This window comes from Humulus lupulus, chromosome 8 (assembly GCF_963169125.1).
Source record: "Humulus lupulus chromosome 8, drHumLupu1.1, whole genome shotgun sequence".
Taxonomy (NCBI): domain Eukaryota; kingdom Viridiplantae; phylum Streptophyta; class Magnoliopsida; order Rosales; family Cannabaceae; genus Humulus; species Humulus lupulus.
This window is the reverse complement of record NC_084800.1, coordinates 20593531-20608435: the sequence shown is the minus strand read 5'-3', so window position 1 is coordinate 20608435 and position 14905 is coordinate 20593531. Positions and strand designations below refer to the sequence as shown.

General features: G+C 36.9%; 2 protein-coding genes across 2 annotated transcripts; both read left to right on the top strand.

Moving 5' to 3' along the window:
* The first annotated feature begins 10007 nt into the window (after positions 1-10007).
* LOC133795121 (uncharacterized) lies at positions 10008-11747 on the top strand. Its single transcript, XM_062232569.1, has 2 exons — positions 10008-10749; positions 11017-11747. Exons 1-2 carry the CDS (start codon positions 10008-10010, stop codon positions 11745-11747), a joined length of 1473 nt encoding a protein of 490 aa, XP_062088553.1.
* A 1630-nt stretch (positions 11748-13377) lies between these two features.
* Positions 13378-14455, top strand: LOC133795120 (sulfite exporter TauE/SafE family protein 3-like). The gene is made up of 3 exons (XM_062232568.1): positions 13378-13764; positions 13931-14090; positions 14211-14455. Exons 1-3 carry the CDS (start codon positions 13540-13542, stop codon positions 14453-14455), a joined length of 630 nt encoding a protein of 209 aa, XP_062088552.1. The 5' UTR covers positions 13378-13539.
* Positions 14456-14905: the final 450 nt, after the last annotated feature.

Below are 14905 nucleotides of genomic sequence, written 5' to 3'. Positions count from 1 at the left end.
AATCTACACCATACAGCTTTGTAGTATCCTACCTGAGCATGATTCAAGGACTGAATATATAGATTGGCAGAGTTAAACTTCCCATTTAAACCAGCAGAGATGATATCCTCCCTACTAAATTTTAATTCCTAAAAATATAAGATAGTTTTTCAAGAAATTTGATTTCCTAAAAATATAAATATTTTTCAAGGAATTTTAAATTCCTAAAAATATAGATATTTTTCAAGGAATTTAAATTTTAACCATATCAGATATTTTTCAAGAAAGTTTGAATTCCTAAAAATATCTTGTCTACCTGAGAGGTTATAAGTAGATCCTCTCTTCTCATTCCTGCTCCATGCGCCACTTTCAAACAGGATCCAAGTCTGATTTTTCCAGTTCCTCTTCAAACTCAGATCTTTGGTAAGTACTCTTTTCTAATATTCACATCATTTAATTTAAATGTGCTTAGATTCATAAGAAACACTTTGCATTTTTGAGGAATTTTTGTCAGAATGTTCTTGTTTTGTTGTATCTTGATCCAAAATAATTGACTTACTCGAATCAAGATTTTTTTATAAACCCCAGGCTAGACGATTTCCAGGGATGCATGTGTAATGCCCCAAATTTCCTAATAAGGTTTAGGACCTTGATTAGGAGGTCGGGAGGGCCATAATTGCTTTATTATGTTATTAAATGATTATATGCATGTTGAGGTGTATTAAATATGCATGTGAACCCATTTCTGAGTAATTGGGTGATATTCATATTTTGGCCATTTCAAGCATATTTGGCATATATGTGATATGTGCGTGGTGCTTTATTATTATTTGGTTATGCCAAGGTTACCCAGCATGAGATGATCCTAGGAGGTAAGCTAGTGGGAAAGTCACAACGAGATTTATTCTTGACTCAGAGTGAGTTAAGGGGTATTTAGAGCATTACCGGGTTATTGGGTAATGAGAATTAATATTTGGTGGTAAATTGGGAGTTAGTAAGATCAGGGGGAAATTCTGGAGGTTTTGACTATTTTATCGCCGGGGATGTTTTCGGGACCCCGAGTGTTAGAATTTGGTTGAAGCTACTTAAGCTTGAAGTAACTTTTTAAGAAATAAAAAGAACGTTCTGTACGTTCTCTCTCCCTCAAAGTTCCATTTTCGTCTCCCGATCGCATTTTTTAAGGTAACTTGAGTTCTAGGACTCGGATTCAAGCGAGGATCGAGGCATAGCGATCCTAGGAAGATTAGAAGTTTATTAATCGGAGGATTTAGTTGGAAACAACTCAATTGGAGGTAATTCAAGTTTTAAGTTTTTAAGCTGGAATTGGACTTTGTGTTTTGATGAGGTTTTGTTAGATTTGAGACTTGGGTTTTATGGGTTTTGGATCATGGGGATGTTTGAGAACTTTGATTTTTGAGTTTAGAGATGTTTGGATATGTTTTTAGGAGGTTTTAAAAGGTTAAAGTCAGAGAAAAATGGCTGGTCCGAGATCGGGCCGCGGCCCAAGCTCGATGAAGTAGGTGGAGTGTTTTGGGAGCTCTGGGGGCCGCGGCACTAGGTGTAGGGCGCCGCGGTGCTTGCCCCTGGTTTTCTTATTTTGGCTGGGGGCTGCAGCTCAGTGAGTTGGGGCCGCGATGCTTGAGGGTATTTATGGCCGAAATGATGTTTTAAGCTTGGGAACTCAAACCTTAGGCCTCAGGATCATTCCTACTACCCGGATTGGTAGGGTTTGATGTCTCAGAGGCTAGGTTTTGGTTCCGGGATTGGTTTTAGAACTTGAACTCATTGGATCACCATTTGTGGTTGTGACTAGGTTATCACTAGAGGCTTGAAGTAAGGATCGTGCTTGTGGCTCGTTTATTGGTAACCTGTGCTTGGACCAAAGGTAAGAAAGCTGCACCCCATATGTGACATGCATGGTTATTCTTGATGCATGTTGGATGTTTAAATGTGAACATTGATAGCATATTGAATGCTTAGCAATCTTGCTCATTTGTATATGGTTATTATTGAGGTATGCTGGATGATTAAGTGTGATGCATATGATGCACGAGAAACATGTGATTAGGGCATGCCATGAATATTGATTATGAGACTGATCAGAGCTTGGGTCTCTGTGTTTGTGCATGATCATAATTGTGCTAGCAACTGTTAAGTAAGCATGTTGAATGCCCTACGTTTGAATATTCAACATATGACATATGCTTGGTAGCATTGCTTACTTGTGCGTGGCACTAACTCATTAGTCAGAATTGGCAAAGGTGTCAGTATCAACTGTGAAGCTGTGACTCATTAGTCAAGTTTAACAGTGGTACTGGGCACTGGTCACACAGTGCTGACTCATAAGTAAGGAACGGCTTTAGCATATTCAACGCAAGCCAACAAAGATTAGATCTAATCGACATCTGCATTAAATGACTCAGAAGAGCATTAATGCCGGACCGACCTCAAGTTCGATGAAAACTAAAAGCGCTTGTGTGACTTACCCATCAGTCACTCATCTGCTTAAGCTAGTGACTACCCATCAGTCACTCATCTGTTTAAGCTAGTGACTTACCCAACAGTCACTCATCTGTTTAGAGCCATTGCAGGAAAGCCCAGATAACGATTTCGTTACACGTCTGTGGGCACCGAGCCCCATAGTGACTTGCTTGTCAGTCATTCATTACGGTTTAACAGAACCTCAAAGTGATATTCACTCATCTGTTCAGGGCTATAAACTCTGTATGATCATTCTGATCATCATTTGCATGGCTTTGGGTACTAAGCCTCGTAGTGACTTGTTTGTCGGTCACTCAGTGTGGTTTACCAGAACCTCAAGTGTTAAATCACACATCTGATTAGGATAGACTTGATAGTCATCCAATCAAGAGGGCAGGATTTCTTATCCTTGATTCCCCATCATTATATGAGATTATTTGCATGCTTGAATTGAGCTATATTTGCTAGGCATGCCAGATGTGATTTGATATCATGATGCGATTGTTCATGCGCATATTGAGTTTTCTTGCTGGGTTTCGGCTCACGGGTGCTATGTGGTGCAGGTAAAGGCAAAAGAAAGCGGGACCATCCTTGAGTTGGAGAGCTTAGGTGACGATGTGTACATATGCAGCTGCTCGACCGCCACGACCGAGGTTTGAAGGAGAGGAACTAGGGTTAAACCCTGTTTTTCCGCTTAGATCGGCTGGTTGTAAATATTTTGTTGTAATAGACCTTTAAATTATATTTTTGGGATCCCAATGTATACAGTAAACGTTCTAATGACACGTTACATCTTAACCCCTAAATCGCTAATCATACCTAGTTACACGATTTTCGCCAAATGACTCGATTAGCGAGTTTAGCACTGTTTACAAGGCACACCGTAACGGTCCCTGGAGTTTAGGGCGTTACAGCAGGACCCTAGGCCGACCACTCAATAGTCTTGGCAATTTCTGGGACTCCAAACCTAGTGCCTGCAATTTCCAGGGGTAGGCCCAGGTTTGGGCCAAGCGCCTCCTTGGCACCCAATTATGGGTTGAGTACCTCCTGCTTCTCCTTGTGTGATTTTCAGGTATAGGAACTGGGTTGGGTCGTGTAACGCCCTACTACCTAGGGACCATTATGATGTGCATTTTAAACAGTGCTAAACTCGCTAATCGAGTCATTTGGCCATAATCGTGTAACTAAGTATGATTAGCGGTTTAGGGTTAAATTTTTTGGTTAAGATACAATGTTTCACTAAAACGTTTACTGTATACATTGGGATCCAAAAAATATAATTTAAAGGTTAATTACAATAAAAGATTTACAACCAGCCGACCTAAGCGGAAAAATAGGGTTTAACCCTAGTTCCTCTTTAAACCCTCGGTCGCGGTGGTCGAGCAGCCGCATATGTACACATCATCACCTAAGCTCTCCAACTCAAGGATGGTCCAACTTTCTTTTGCCTTTACCTGCACCACATAGCACCCGTGAGCCGAAGCTCAGCAAGAAAACTCAATATGCTCATGATATGACTGTTTATGAGCATATTGAGTTTTCTTGCTGGGCTTCGGCTCACGGGTGCTATGTGGTGCAGGTAAAGGAAAAAGAAAGTTGGACCATCCTTGAGTTGGAGAGCTTAGGTGATGATGTGTACATATGCAGTTGCTCGACCACCACATCCGAGGTTTGAAGATGAACTAGGGTTAAAGCCTGTTTTGCTGCCTAGATCGGCTGGTTGTAAATATTTTCTTGTAATAGACCTTCAAATTATATTTTTGGGATCCCAATGTATATAATAAACGTTCTAATGAAACGTTACATCTTAACCAAAATTTTTAATCCCTAAACTGCTAATCATACTTAGGTACACGATTTTGGCCAAATGACTCGATTAGCGAGTTTAGTACTGTTTACAAGGCACACCGTAACGGTCCCTGGTGTTTAGGGCGTTACAACAATTTTTTCTGGATGGTCACCTCCTACTGAAAAAGGTGAAGATGGAAGCACAATTGTAAAATCTGAACTTATTTGGGATACAGAAGAAGAAAAATGATCCAGTTATAATAATAAAGCTCTTCACGCCATATTTAATGGTGTTGGAGAAAGTTTTATAAATTTGTTTCCACATGTGTCTCGGCTAAAGATGCTTGGACAATTCTTCAAACTCAGTTTGAATGAACTGTAGATGTTAAAAGGTCTAGATTTATTATGTTACAAACTAGGTTTGATGACCTTAGGATGTCTGATTCTGAAACACTATCTGAATTTTATGAGAGATTATCTGATATTTCTAATGAGTATTTTGCACGTGGTGAGAAACTTGATGATTCAGTTCTTGTTAGAAAAATCGTTCGAGTTCTTCCTAACAGGTTCAATGTTAAGCTCACTGCTATGGAAGAGGAAAAAAATTCAGTACTATGAAAGTAGAAGAATTGATGGGGTCACTTCGTACCTTTGAGTTAAATTAAAAGATTCGTCAAAAAGACAAGCCAAGTACTTCCAAAGAGAAAGAGAAAACCATAGCTTTCAAAAGCACTAAAAAAGAAGTGTCAGATGATGAAGATGGTGATAATGAAATGGCAATGCTTGCAAAGAATTTTCGAAAATATATGAATAAGATAGGAGATAAGAAGTTCAATGGCAAGCCGTCAAAAGGTAATCCTTCTTCTCTTAAACCTTTTCAAACTAATAAAAAAGGTATTCAGTGCAGGGAATGTGAGGGATTTGGTCACATCCAGTCTGAATGTGCAAACACCTTGAAAAAGAACAAAAAATGTATGATTGTTACTTGGAGTGATAATGACTCTGAAAGTAGTGAAGATGAGGAAGGTAATGTCGCTCTCGCTTCTATTTTGCCTGTTTCTAAATCTAAAAATGAGAAAATTGTTTGCTTGAATAATGTTTCAAAAGATGAAGAAAATACTGATAGTGATGAATCTGAATTAAATGATGAGTCTTTGAGTGAATCTTACAAAAAGATGTATGGTTCATGGGTGAAAGTGTGTTCTGAGAATCAGTCATTGGTAAGCAAAAATAAAGATTTATCCTTTGAAATTAAACAACTTACTGACTTAAATGAAAATTTTGAAAAAGAAATAATTTCAAAAAATGTTGAAATTAATAAGTTGTCTAAAGATTTGGATACTCTTGAGAAAAATGTTAGAATGCTTAACCCCGGTTCTACTGTTTTTGAGAAAATACAGAATGCAGGTCAAAGAAGTCATGTGGGACTTGGTGCTTCAAGTTCTCAAAAATCAAAGAAAACTATCTTTACCTCAGCTGGGATGTTATCGTCTGATGTTCTTGTGTCATCTTCACTGAAATCTGTTGCATCCAGTTCTCGGATTGTTCCAACAGAATGGACACAGCCAGCAGGAAAATCCAATTAAAAATTCGAAAAATTCATTCCAATCTGTCATTTTTGTGGTAGGAAGGGTCATATTCCTCCTAAGTGTTTACTCTTATGAATTTTACCCAAAATGAATATTTTGAGAAATTCAATTATTTTGATAATTTCAAAAGAGTAAAAAAGGAAAATGTTCAATCAACGAAAATATGGATAAAAAAGAATAATTGTTTTGCTGGTTTTACTAGTGAATATGATAGATCTGATTCTTCATATTTTTGGTATTTTGACAGTGGTTGTTCAAGACATATGACAGGTGACAGGTCTATTCTTACAGACATAAAACCTATGCATTGTGGATCTGTTACTTTTGGCAATGGAATTGAAGGTAATGTTCTTGGAATGGGTACTCTTAACTTTGAAGGGTTGCCTAGAATCAAAAGAGTGTTACTTGTGGAAGGACTTAAAGCTAACCTACTTATCATAAGTCAAATTTGTGATCAAGGTTATACTGTTAACTTTGATAAAGAGAATTGTTTTGTTTTAAACAAGAATGGTGAGAATGTTCTTGAAGGTTTTAGATCTAATGACAATTGCTACACTCTTCTGCCGTCTATTATGTGTCAATCTGTTGTGAGTAATAACACTGATGTGTGGCATGCTAAACTTGGTCACATAAATTTCAAAACTTTGAAAAAATTGTCATATGCAGGGATTGTTCGTGGTTTACCTAAGCTATGTAAAGAATCTGATGGTAAGTGCAAGAGTTGTCAACTTGGTAAGCAATTAAAAATTACACATAAAAGTATTTCTGACGTAAACACTTCGAAAGTTTTAGAATTGCTTCACATGGATCTTATGGGTCCAATTCAAATTGAGAGTTTAAATGGGAAAATGTATATTTTTGTTTGTGTGGATGATTTTTCTAGATATACTTGGGTGGATTTCTTGAAAGAAAAATCTGATACTTTTGATGCATTTAAAACTCTTTGCTTGAAATTAAAAGTTGAAAAAGATTGCAACATTGGAAAAATTGTTCGTATAAGAAGTGATCATGGTAAAGAGTTTGAGAATTCTGTCTATGATGATTTTTGTAAGTCTGCATGTATTTCTCATGAGTTTTCAGCTCCCAAAACTCCTCAACAGAATGGAGTTGTAGAAAGGAAAAACCGCACTCTTCAAGAAATGGCTAGAGTGATGCTAAATAGCAAAAAATTGACCAAACGGTTATGGGCAGAAGCAATTAACACTGCTTGCTATATCATAAATCGTATTTTTCTCCGTCCAGGTACATCTAAAACATCTTATGAAATTTGGAAAGGTAAGAAACCAAGTGTGGCTTACTTTCATGTTTTTGGATGTGTTTGTTACATTTTAAGAGATAGATAAAATCTTGGTAAATTTGATGCTAAGAGTGATGAAGGTGTTTTTATTGGATACTCCACTAACAGTAGGGCTTATCGTGTGTATAACATGAGAACCCAAACTGTAATGGAGTCGGCTAACATTGTTATTGATGATGCCAGTGATTTTTCTGAGTTTTCTACTGAGGAAGAAATTGATAGGTTTATTGATGAACTTACTGAAAAACACGAAAAAGCTTGTGTCAGTGATACTACTGTTGCAACGTCTGGTCCATCTGTTCCAACAGATCATGAATCCAATGAAACTGATTCTGGACAGACAGAAAAGAGATTTCCAGATATTATTTCGGATGAAGTCCAAAAGGAGCCATCAACCAAAGTTAAATTAAATCATCCAGCAGATTTAATACTTGGAAATCCAAAAGACAGTATGGTAACAAGAAGAAGGCTTAGTAATGTTGTTCAATTTGTTTGTTTCTTATCTTTAATTGAGCCTAAAAATGTGAAAGAAGTTTTAACTGATGAAAATTGGATTAAAGCTATGCAGGAGGAATTGGAACATTTTTTTAGAAACAAAGTGTAGATCCTTGTGCCAAGACCGTTGCATACCAATATTATTGGCACAAAATGGATTTTCAAGAATAGATCTAATGAATTTGGTACAATTGTGCGAAATAAAGCAAGATTAGTGGCACAAGGATACACACAAGTGGAAGGAATGGACTTTGATGAAACATTTGCACCTGTTGCAAGACTTGAATCAATTAGATTATTATTGTCTATTGCTTCTTTGATTGGTTTCAGGTTGTTCTAAATGGATGTCAAATCCGCATTTCTCAATGGGATCTTGAATGAAGAGGTATATGTTGACCAACCCAAAGGGTTTGAAGATCCCCATGCACCTGATCATGTTTACAAATTGGAGAAAGCTCTTTGTGGTTTGAAGCAAGCCCCTTGGGCTTGGTATGAGAGACTCACTCAATTTCTTGTTTCTCATGGATACAAAAGGGGTGGAGTAGATAAAACTTTATTTATCAAAAATATTAAATCTAACATAATTATTGCTTAGATTTATGTTGATGATATTGTGTTTGGTTTTACTTCTGACAATGAGGTGCAGGTATTTGTGAAACAAATGAAAGAGGAATTTGAAATGAGCATGGTGGGAGAATTGACCTATTTCTTAGGTTTGCAAGTCAAGCAGTTAGATGAAGGCACATTTGTTTCTCAAAGCAAATATGCTAAGAACTTGGTGAAAAAGTTTGGACTTGAAAGTTCAAAGATTGCCAAAACACCAATGGGAGCGACTGTGAAGCTATCCAAAGATGAAAATGGTGTCAAAGTTGATCCTACACTGTATAGGAGCATGATTGGTAGTCTTCTTTCTCTCACTACTAGTAGACCTGATTTGAGTTATAGTGTTGGTGTGTGTGCCAGGTACCAAGGAAATCCCATGGAGTCTCATGTTCCAGCTGTCAAAAGAATCATTCGATATGTTCATGGGACTGTTGATTATGGTATTTGGTATTCAAAAGAAACTAACCCTAATCTAGTGTGTTTTAGTGATGCTGATTGGGCAGGTAACACTGATGACAGAAAAAGCACTAGTGGAGGATGTTTCTTCTTGGGAAATAATCTAGTCTCTTGGCACAACAAGAAACATAATTATATTTCTCTTTCAACAGCTGAGGCCGAATACATTGCAGCAGGAAGTTGTTGTGCACAACTGTTGTGGATGAAGCAAATGATGATGGATTATGGGTTTGATCTTGACATTTTAACTATTTTTTGTGATAATACAAGTGCAATTAATATTTCAAAAAATCCTGTGCAACATTCTCGTACTAAACATATTGATATTCGTCATCATTTCATAAGAAAATTAGTTGAAAATAAAGTTCTTGTCTTGGAATATATTGAAACACATATACAGATTGCTGATATTTTCACTAAAGCTCTTGATTCGGTTCGCTTTGATTTCCTTTGAAAATCTTTGGGGGTTTGTTCTCTTTAAATTTCCTTGTTATTGTGTTGTCACTCTTGATCAAATGTGTGTTGTTTAAGTTTAAGAAAATTGTCAATTAATTTGAAAATTTTGTTGTGTGTCAAGCTAGATAATCTGACTTGTGTTTATGAGCCTTTGGTTGTATATTCTTGAGAGAAAAATAATCAATTCCTCCTAGGCATATTCGAGTAAATCAATCAATGTTTAATGTTTGAGCTTCCTTTTGTGTAGCATTGTTTCAAGCTCCTGTGAAAGAATAGAGCTACCTACATCAGTGTGTGAAAGCCGTCTTTTGAGTAAGTTGGAACTATGTAATTCAGAGTTATGAAGAGGATACGCTACCATAGAAAAGGGCTACGACTGGTGTAGTGTGATTTAATATATTCTTTGTCTCCAAGGATTTTATTTTGTCCTCTTTCTCTATTTGGAATACCATGATTTGTCTCTTTGTTGTTTTGTACTTTGTTTAACATTTTTTTTTAAAATATAAAAAAAGGGAAAAGTTCAAAAAGAAGATCGTGTGGGGTTTTTGGTTACCTTTTTAGTGTTGAAATTCTCTATTTATTCTATTTCCTTTTATAAAATAAAATAAAAAAAAGGGTAAGTTTGTTATCTTGATCGTGTGTCTTAAGGTTTGTTTCCTTTTATTTTTTAATAAATAAACAAAATTAAAAAAAGGGAAACCTCTTTTTGCCGTGGGTGTCCTAAATGGGAAAGTTTTGTCCTTAAAAAGCTTGTCACTACCCATTTTTTTCTCACCCACGATCCCTCTAAGCCTTCTCTTCTTCTTCTAATTTTTTTCTCTCATTGTTTTTGTAAGTGTTTGCTATTTTTTAGAGAAGGAACAATGGTGAAAACTCGTGGAGCTTCCTCTAAGAAGACCACTGCTTCTCAATCCAGAAAGGTGCCCTCTCCGTCGCCTCCTCCATCTGTGTCAACAGCGCCTCCATCTGTTCCAGCACCAACAACATCTGTTGGGAAAACTCCCAAATTCAAGGCGCGCAAGAAGGTGTTCTCCCTCTCTACTGAACACCCCATGGTGTTTCCAGATATCACAGCTGATATTGTCGACATTGCACCACCATCTGAAGTGGTGGTGCCCTCTCGAGCCAAGAACCTATCTCTTATTCCGATTGAATCGTCTCTTATGGCTAGGGCAAAATTAAAATCTGTTTCATCCTCTTCCAAAGCTGCTGCTGCTAGGTTACTCAAGCTGCCCATGAAGCCGAGCCAGTCCAAGAAAAATTATGTGGCTCCAAAAAGAAAATTGGGGTTGGACTCGTCTTCTTCCCCCTTGACTGCTGCCAAGAAAAGATTGAAGGCTCATCCCCCTTCTCCGTCTTCCTCCGAATTTGACCCTGAGGAAGCAAAATCTGAGTATGAAACAACCCATGATACCACCTTATCTGATGAATCTGTTCCTGACAATGCGGAATCAGAGGCTGAGTCTGATGAGCCAAAACAAGAAGACATTGTCCCCTCTGAACAAGAAGCTAAATCTGACATAGAGCCAGTTGCAACTCCTTTGTCATCCAAGGCTAAAGGCAAGAGACCTATTTCTGATTCTACACCATCTCCAAAACTGTCAGGTGTAAATTTCAAACCTTATTCTTCAACTTTTTGTTATAATGACAATGCTCGTGATATGGTTCTCTATGCTCAAAGGAAATTTCTCATTGAGAGAAATTATGTCTTGAGTGATCATCGGCCTTATGGTGTGCTAACAATGCTTCAAGATCGAAAATGGACAGGTTCTTTGGTTAAATTTACTGGTTTGGTGGATAGAATAGTCAAGGAATTCTATGCCAATCTTACTAATGAAATTATTGAACCTAAATCTCCTCTATATTGTAAAGTGTTTGTTAGGGGCCATTGGTTCTCTTTTTCTCCACAAGATATTGCCCATGCTTTGCATCTTCCTCTTGATGTTGAGGATGATGATGATCTTGCCTCACTTGACAAGGATGCGGTTATCACAGAATTAGTAGGGCAAACAATGGTATGGCCATCTAATACAGTCATCTCGGCCACTAATCTCACCTACGCTTATGTTGTTCTCCATAAGTTTGCCACAACGAATTGGAAACCAACTTCTCACACCGCAACTATCTCATTTGACATAGCCTCTTTTTTGTACAAAGTGGGAACCGGAATTGGTATAAACTTGGCTATGTTTATCTATGATCAAATCATTGGATTTCGAAAAGGTAATAGGAGAAACTTGAATCTTCCTTTTCCTCAAGTTATTTATAAAGTTTTGAGTATGCAGAAAAAAGATCTCCAGCGTGATCAAGAAGACTTGGTGGCTCCCACTACTGCTGCTCCCTACAAGGCCTTTGCTCCAACTACTGAAGCTACTGATGCTCCATCAACCAAGAAAGTCAAGCCTCAATCTCTGAAGTTTGCCTCGGATGACATTCCTCTTGAATCATCCTCTGTTCCCACAGATTCAGGACTTGTTGCTACAGAACTAGCTGCTGTTCGAGCCTCTGTTGATTCTTTGGCTGCTCGAGTGACGACGATTGAAGGACTGCAACGTTCTATGTTGGATGTTGTTCAAACTCTGTCCAAGGATCCAGTCGTTTAGTTTTACTTATTTTTATGTCTTTTGTCCTAAGAACATTGATACTTTCTTTTGTTTTATGTTTTATGTTTCTTTGGCTTCTTTGAAAGACACAAAGGGGGAGAGTAGATACCTCCAAAAACCTGCTGTGTTAGTTGTTTTGTTTAACTCTGGACCTTCTTATTTTGAGGGGGAGTTAAGTCTAGTTTCTTTATATGTTTGTTATAAGTTAATGCATGTTTGCAGGAGAGTTTTTTCTCTTTACTTGTAACTAACATTTGTGTTGCAGGTTTTTGAATTAATTTTGTCTATCAAATTGCCAAAAGGGGAGATTGTAAAATCCTTTATTGGCATATTTGACAAAATTGAAAAAATTAATTAAAGAAGTATTTTCGAAATGGGTAGTTTTGTTGTGAAATGTTTTCTAAAATCAGATTGTTCTGTATATGTTAATAGAATAAATATATAATTTTCTATAAAAGATTATCTTGTCTTAACTTTTGTATATATGGAAATTATTGGTATTTATTTCTTGATTTGATTTGGTTGTCCAGAAACCGTGTACAACTTGCAAAGATAATGTATATATTGTTTCCTTATTTATTTAAGGAAACTTGGTTTAAAAACTGTCCAGGTTCAATGAATCTGTTTGAACGGATTGACAGTCTGTTTGAACAAATTCTAACTTTCCTTTTTGGGAAGATTTTCCATTTATTGGCTAATTGGTTTCTAATTTGTTTTCCACGACCTAAAAGGATTCTAAAGGGTATATAATCATCCTTAGGTCGTTGGTTTTTTTATTATCTCTCTTGGTGTATTATTTTCCAAATATTTTCAAGTTTTAGAGAGACTTTTTATTATGTGAAGAACTTGAGTCCAACAAGTTCTTAGTGGTTTATTATAGTGTACTTCTGTATTGTTTTCTTTGTGCTAATTGTGCAGGTAGAACACACTTGAACATTGTTCATCAAGCTTCGGGAGAAGTCTTGTTTGTGAGTCACTTTTCGGGAGGAAAAATGCAAGTGTTATGATTTGAAGGGAGTTCAAGATCTTAGCACTTAAGAAATTTGATTAGGAGTTTAGATTACAACAGTTGCGAAAAATTAAAGAGGGAGTCTTTATTTGTATAAGTCAATTTGGTTTTGTAATCGTTTAGATATTCTTCTAATAAATTTCATTCTCTGGGCGTGGCTCCGTGGACTAGTAGCAATTTGCAAAGATTGCTGATACCACGTATAATTTCGTGTGTTATTTACCTTATGTTCGTTTTTATCTTATTGTGATAAACTGTTTAAACATATCTGGTTTCTTTTCAAACAGTTTCTATGTCTGTTTCAACATTTCTGTAACAGTTCAGCAATTAATTATTTAAATTGAATAATTAAGTTGGTAATCATAAAAAACGGAATTTCAGAAGCGTCAAACTCGTACATGTGTTTTGTGAAAAGATCTGAGACTTAACTACCAATTAATAATGTGACAATAGAGTTCACACCAAGTTGTTTGAAACAGTAACCCATTTCCTAGTGCAACCGGGTTATGTTTTCATGCATAGTACACATTTTACCAACCTGAAAAGCTCTTTTCTTAACCGTGGTATAATTTGAAACAAGAAAACATTCTAATTTCTATACATAAATAAGGACAGAAATAGAGAATAACTTCCTCTTCACTTTACTCTCAAGTGGAGATAGAGCTAATATAAGAACAGGGTTTTTTTCTAAAAGTTTTAGTTTTAATAAGACTTCTTCATCTTATCGCAAGATTTGGGTTTGTGAGAGAAAGTACATTTTTAGAGTGCTGAGGAGTCTCACATATGGCTAAAAAATTTGGACCAAAATGGTGTAATAATATGAGGGTGATTGGAGTTTGTATGATTGGTTTTCTTGTTGTAGCTTCATCAGTCTTATTAGTTTCAGGTAATGAAATTAGTACTGCACAAAAAGCTGCAACTCAAGAGATTTATCCCAATTATGTTACCAGAGTCTCCAACAATTCTTCACATCCTAACACTCGATCAGGATATATCCATGTTTGGCCAGTAAGTTCCATATATTTTCATTACTATTTCTCCTTTGCTGGTATTTTGCTTTGAGTAATTCCTGTATTTTGGCAAATATTGAGTCCTGTGCATATTATATATTATACCTGTTTTTATCTTCACCTGTACTTCTAAGCAAAAACAATGAAATTTGGGTTCTGATTAGGACATGAAATTTGGATGGAAAATTGTGGTGGGAGGGATAATTGGATTTCTAGGGGCAGCATTTGGGAGTGTTGAAGGGGTTGGTGGTGGTGGGACTTTTGTCCTAATCCTCACTCTCATTATTGGGTTTGATGAAAAATCATCAACTGCAATCTCCAAGTGTAAGTAACTTTGATAATCTCCACTTGACCAATATTATATTACAATACTAGTTAATTACTATTTAAATGTTTCTCAGTATAAATAAAATTATGAGTTTCTAAGCTTTGTTTGACCTGTAGGCATGGTTATGGGGGGAGCAGCTGCCACTGTCTTGTACAACTTACGACAAAGACATCCAACACTGGATTTTCCCATCATAGATTATGACCTTGCACTTCTATTTCAACCAATGTTGATGCTTGGGATCACTATTGGAGTTTCTTTTAATGTCATTTTTGCAGATTGGATGATCATACTCTTGCTTATCATTGTACTCCTCAGTAATGCAATTGGCCTCAATATTTTTCTTCCTATTTTTTTGTAATGACCCATATTTCCTAATAAGGTTTAGGACCTTGATTAGGATGCCGGGAGGGTCATAATTGATTTATTATGCCATTAAATGATTATATGCATGTTTATATGAATTATATTTGTACGCCCTGTTTTTCCTACGGGCTGATTAGCGAGCTGAGCTGTGCCTAATCATGATTACCTCGTGGACATCCCAAAACCGGGGCTGCCATCATAAGATCATACCTCCTTAGCTCGAGGTAACCCAAGGGTTCGCCTCTGGTTGCTTAAAGACTGAGTCCGGGCTCTGAAGGCCGAGGGTCGAGTTAAGTATCCAGCTCGTGGTACGAGCTGGAGTTGGGGGCTGTGACCCTTTATAAAGTCAACCACGCAAGGTAAACGTGCATATATCAGACATCACATGTCTGATATATCCCTGACTTCCCAAACACGCAGCATGAACGTGCGTATTCAGACACCC

Excerpts from the sequence above, each read along its gene's own strand:
- LOC133795121 (XM_062232569.1), top strand. The coding sequence starts at position 10,008 with ATGGTGAAAACTCGTGGAGCTTCCTCTAAGAAGACCACTGCTTCTCAA. Across the intron at positions 10,750-11,016 it reads ACCATCTCCAAAACTGTCAG|TGTTTGTTAGGGGCCATTGG; the intron begins GTGTAAATTTCA and ends TATATTGTAAAG.
- LOC133795120 (XM_062232568.1), top strand. The coding sequence starts at position 13,540 with ATGGCTAAAAAATTTGGACCAAAATGGTGTAATAATATGAGGGTGATT. Across the intron at positions 13,765-13,930 it reads GATATATCCATGTTTGGCCA|GACATGAAATTTGGATGGAA; the intron begins GTAAGTTCCATA and ends GGTTCTGATTAG. Across the intron at positions 14,091-14,210 it reads ATCAACTGCAATCTCCAAGT|GCATGGTTATGGGGGGAGCA; the intron begins GTAAGTAACTTT and ends TTTGACCTGTAG.